At 40.8% G+C, this 5,243-nt stretch overlaps 1 protein-coding gene across 1 annotated transcript in view; it reads right to left on the bottom strand.

The window, feature by feature from the left end:
• Dsn1 (DSN1 homolog, MIS12 kinetochore complex component) overlaps positions 1–5,243 on the bottom strand; it is a 23,386-nt gene that overhangs the window by 2,800 nt on the left and 15,343 nt on the right. Inside the window, exons 6-7 of the mRNA XM_023714959.1 lie at positions 4,200–4,259; positions 3,004–3,081 (exon numbers count right to left, since the gene is read on the bottom strand). Of these exons, the coding sequence (XP_023570727.1) occupies positions 3,004–3,081; positions 4,200–4,259 (138 nt within the window). The remainder of the gene's footprint in view (positions 1–3,003; positions 3,082–4,199; positions 4,260–5,243) is intronic.

The following is a 5,243-nucleotide window of genomic DNA, read 5'->3' on the forward strand; positions in this document are numbered from 1 at the left end:
TTTTTTTTGTTGCTTTTTGTTTTTTTCTTTCCAGGCAGGCCCTTTGTTGTGCTGGGGACTGAATCTAGGGCTTTGCATATGTTAGACAAGTGCTCTACTATTGAGCTTCACTCCAGCCCCTGGATAAGCTCTCTTGACAAGAGATTATGACATAGTAGCTCAATATTATTTTTTTTGGTACCAGGGATGGAATGTATGGCCTTCCCACTGAACTACATCCCCAGCCCATTTTAGTATTTTTTATTGTTTTATTGTATTTATTTATTTATTTATTGTGGAACTGGGAATTGAACTCAGGTCCTTGTGTAATTGTTTTTTTAAATCAATCTTTATTTCTTTCTTATTTGGTGCAGGGTCTCACTATATAGCTCAGACTCATGAGTCTCCTGTCTCAGCCCCTCTGGCGCTGGGATTACAGGTGTGTGCTTCCATGCCTGGTTCCAGTGGCTGGCTTGGCGTGGGGCTAGTGCAGCATGTGGTACCAGAGACCAAATCCAAGTTCTTGTGCTTGCCAGACAGGGGCTTGGCCAAGCTATCTCCTGGCCCAAAATTATTTATTTTGAAACAAGGTCTTGCTAAATTACCCAGGCTGGGTTAAACCTTGTACTCCTCCTTCCTTAGCCTCCTAGAATGCTAGGATTACAGACATGTGATACTGTGCCCACCTAATATTAATGTTTTTATATCACTAGACTCAGAAAAATGCTGGAACTTCAACACAATTAACTCTACTTAACAGCACAATCCACATACAAAAGACTATGCTGGAGGCAGAGTGAAGCCAAAGCTTGCTATCCAAGTCAATTTCTTTGTTCATGTATCAAAATAAATGCTGATCTACTTCTTCTTTTTTTTGGTGGAACCGGGGATTGAACTCTGACCCTTGCGCTTGCCAGGGAAGCACTTATTCTACTGAGCCATTTCCCTGGCCCCTGATCTACTTCTTTTACCTGAAAAAAATTGATATGAAGGAGAGTTCACAAAAAATGACCACCTTTTTGTAGCTACTACACTTTATTGTGCTTCTTGGGTGCCTAAAGTTGCTATTGGTCACAGTCCATTTAACATCAATAAATACAATGACCCAGTGAGCTGGGTTCTACCATCATCCCTATTTTCAAATAGGGAGCCTTATGCTCCACGGATTAAGTGATTTGCTCAAGGTCACAAAACTCAGGAGTAGCCAATCAGGATCTGAACAGAGATAGTCAACTAAGATGCTTTTTCTTAACCTGTAAGCTTTGCCACAATGCTTTTATTCTCAAACTGCCATCATTTTGTGTGTACAGGAGATTAATTCAGTACAGGGGACTGAATCTGGGCCTTTGTGCATACTGGTCAAGCACTCTACTCTGAGCTACATCCTCAGACTTTCCCCCACCCACTAGGCTTTTCAAATTTGACTATGACACAGGATCTTGCTAAATTATACAGACAGGGGCTGGTGAGATGGCTCAGTGGTCTAAAGCACCTACTTAGAACAAGCTTAGCAAAGCACAGGGACCGCGGTTCAATCCCCCAGCACCACATGCCAGCCAGCCCCGCCCCCAGGTGGGCTGAGCTAGCCATATACACACTAAATAAATTAATTAATAAATTAAAAAAAAAATAAAGATATGGTTTAAAAAAATAAAATAAAATAAATTATACAGACAGGTCTCACTTCCAATTCCTGCCATAGCCTCCTGAATAGCTGTGATTACAGGAGTGAGCCACTATTCCCAGTATGAAACTGCCATCTTACATATTATCAATTTCATAAATATGAAGTGAATAAAGTAAATGATATCCACTACTCCCTAGAGTAGGGAAGTGCTTTGGATCATGTTACTTAAAGCCCTCCTCTACTGTGAGGCCACCTTTTTGTTTTGTTTTGTTTTGTTTTGTTTTGTTGTGGTACTGGCAATTGACCTCAGGGCATTATGCATGCTAGGCAAACACTCTACCATTGAGCTATGCCCCCAGCCCTTGAGGTCACTTGTGCAATTACAGTTTTGGATAACATTTTACAAATGGATTTCTGGTTAAAATTCTATTGGGCAGGGGCTTAAAATTACTAGCTCAGATAATCACTAAACCAAATCCAGCACTTCCCTACTGTCCTCTGCTTCCAAAATCAAGACAAAGATCCTCTCTTAGCTGATTAGAATGATACATACTTATAATTCCAGCTACCTGGGAGGCTAACAAGCAAGACTACCAATTCAGTCTCCTGAATTTAAGACTAACTGAAAATAAAAGGCATTGGGGGAGTTGAGCGTGGTGAAACACGCCAGTAATCTCAGCACTAGAGAAGCTGAGACAGGAAGAATATTATTGCAAGTTTTGAGACCAGCTTGGACTGAAGAATGAGCTCAAAGCCAGCCTGCACTGCATAGTGAGACAATGTTGCAAAACGACAACAACAAAATAATAAATAAAAGAAATTAGGCATATAGCTTAATGGTAGAATACTTATCAAATATGTACAAGAGCCTGAGTATTCCCTAGAATGCAGAGGGATCCTCTTTTACTTACACCTTCCCCTACTAGTCTCCCCTATGTATTTGTGACTCCAAGAAGACCATGGCCAGTGGTCTTTTTCATCTCTGCAGCTCAAAGACAATATACTGCCAGGGTGGAGGTACACGCCTGTAATCCCAGCACTAGGACCATGGGTTCAAGGCCAGCCTTGGCTACATAGTAAATTTAAGGCCAGCCTGAATTGCACAGTGAGTCCCTATCCAAAAAAAAGTCATGTGCTCCCTAAGTCTCTTGACTACAGTTCTTGGTCCAGCCCCAGATGGTCAAGCCCAAGGCACAAATCTCCCAAAGGATGTGAAACAGCAGCCAAGGACACAAAACAGGCAATTCTGTTCTAACACTGAAAATAGTCCTCCTGACTCTCCCTTCTCACTCATTCTCCATTTATGGTCAGAGTATTAATACACACAGTCTTGATAAGTTCACTGTATCATGAGTAAGAAGTCACCATTTATGCTAATAAGAGCTGAAATATCTGACCTGGATGGCTCTTCTAGTAGCGCCTGCTTCTGGTAGCACAGCAAGAGCTGATCCCAAGTCTGCTGTTCTAATGAAAACCTACAGAATCCAAGGAAAAATTCAGTTAACATTTTTTGTGGGTAAGGGTGGTGGTGAAGATAAGGTTTTCCCACACAGTGGAGGCTGGCCTTGAACTCCCAGAGATCCTCTAGGCTCAGCTTCCCAAGTGCAGGGATTACAGGGGTGCACCACTACACCTGGCTATAGTTAACTATTTATTTTTAGTACCATAAATTGAACCCATGACCTCACGCTTGCCAGACAGGTGCTGTGCTGCTGTCCTACATCCCTGGCCTCAGTTCACTTTAGATCACATCATTCTAAACGACTTAGGGGGCTGGCGAGATAGATCAGCGGTCTAAAGCTCCTGCTTAGGCAAGCTTAGGCAAGTGCGCAGGGACCAAGCTGGTCACAAAAATAAACAGGCTGGGGAAATGGCTCAGTAGACTAAGCACTCCCCTAGCAAGTGCAAGGGCCTGAGTTCAATCTCCAGTTTCACAAACAAACAATTTAGGGCAACAATAAATACATTAGGCATATAATCTGGTTATAAAAAAGAAAATAGTCTCACTAAAAGATCAGAAATTTTGACTAATCCAGAGGCTATTAATTTTATTTATTTATTTATGTATGTATGTATTTTGGCAGAACTGGGGAATGAACTCAAGAAAGAAATTTTTTTTTTGTACCGGGGATTGAATTTAGGACCTTGTGCTTGCCAGGCAAGTGCTTATTCTACTGAGCTATTTCACCAGCCCTTATTTTATTTTTTGAGACAGGGTCTCACTATGTAGTTCTGGCTGGCCTTGCACTCACTATGTAGCCCAGACTAGCCTCAAACTCATGGCAATCCTGTCTCAGCTTCCCAACTGCTGGGATTATAGGTGTATGCCACTAAGCCCAGCCAGAGGCTATTAACGTAATCAAATAAAACATGATTTCTTAAAATCAAGTTAACACTGTTATCCCTTGGATGCCATCCTATGAAATTAGCCATCACAGCACCTATAAACATCTCAATATACAGCCTTCTAATTTTTAATGTTGACTCACTATAACTGAATGCTATGTTTATTATTAATTTTTCCCAGGTTTATTTTCCCCAGAAGGAGCGTAAGCTTAGATTTTCTGACAAAGGTTAACTCATTTTCACTTACTTCATTATATATTCCTTCATCTCAGCCACTGATGCTTCTAGATTCAAATCTAATGGTTTTCTGGAATAGAGGGATGATAATGAGATTAATATGAATCTTTCAAGAAACATTTGATTTTAGTATAATGCCCTACATATTTTTCCCTACATAATTTTATAGACAATAAAACATGGTGATATTTTTCTTCAACGAATACATATTCTTGGATTCTTATTATTTCACTAGATAGTAGTTTCTAAGTGTTTTTAAATTTTTTTTATCTTTTTTGACACAGCGTTTCACTATGCAGTTCAGGCTTATGTTGAACTCACTTTGTTGCCAGGGTGGTTTCAAACTTGCAGTGATCCTTCTACTTCAGGCTCCTGAGTGCTGGGATTACAGGTGGCACCACTAGTCTGGCTTGTTTTTATTTTTATTGATTTTTTTGAGACCAAATCATGCTATGTAGCCAAGGCTAGCCTTGAATTTACTGTGCTTCTCTAGCTTCAAACTATCAAGTGTGGGGATTATAGGTGTGTGATGCCACACCTGACTCTATTTCTCTCATCTATTCCAACTCATATCATGGCCAAATTAACCCTTGATTTTGTTTCCTTGCATAAAATCTCTATGAGGGTCTGGCCCGCTAGCTCAGCAGATTAAAATACCTGTTTAGGCAGACACAGGGGCCAGGGTTCGATCCCCTGTAATCCCAGCACTTGGGAGGCTGAAAAACAGGAAGGATTATCTGTGTACTAAGACCCTGTAATAAATAATTTAAAAAAACAAAACAAAACAAAACTATGAATGTCCAGGCATGGTGGCATACACCTGTGATCCCAGTACTCTGGTATGAGTCAGGTGGATCACAAGTCTAAGCCTGAGCAATTTAGCAACTTAGACCCTATCTCAAAATAAAAAGTAAAATGGTCTGGAGATATATTTCAATATAAAGAATCTGGATTCAGGGATGGGGAGATAGCTCAGTGGCCTAAGTAAGAGCCTGCCTGGCAAATGCAAGGACTGGGTTTGATTCCAGGTACTGCATGCTGTGCCAGCCCTGGC

Source organism: Octodon degus, unplaced genomic scaffold (genome assembly GCF_000260255.1).
Source record: "Octodon degus isolate 3935 unplaced genomic scaffold, OctDeg1.0 scaffold00037, whole genome shotgun sequence".
NCBI lineage: Eukaryota > Metazoa > Chordata > Mammalia > Rodentia > Octodontidae > Octodon > Octodon degus.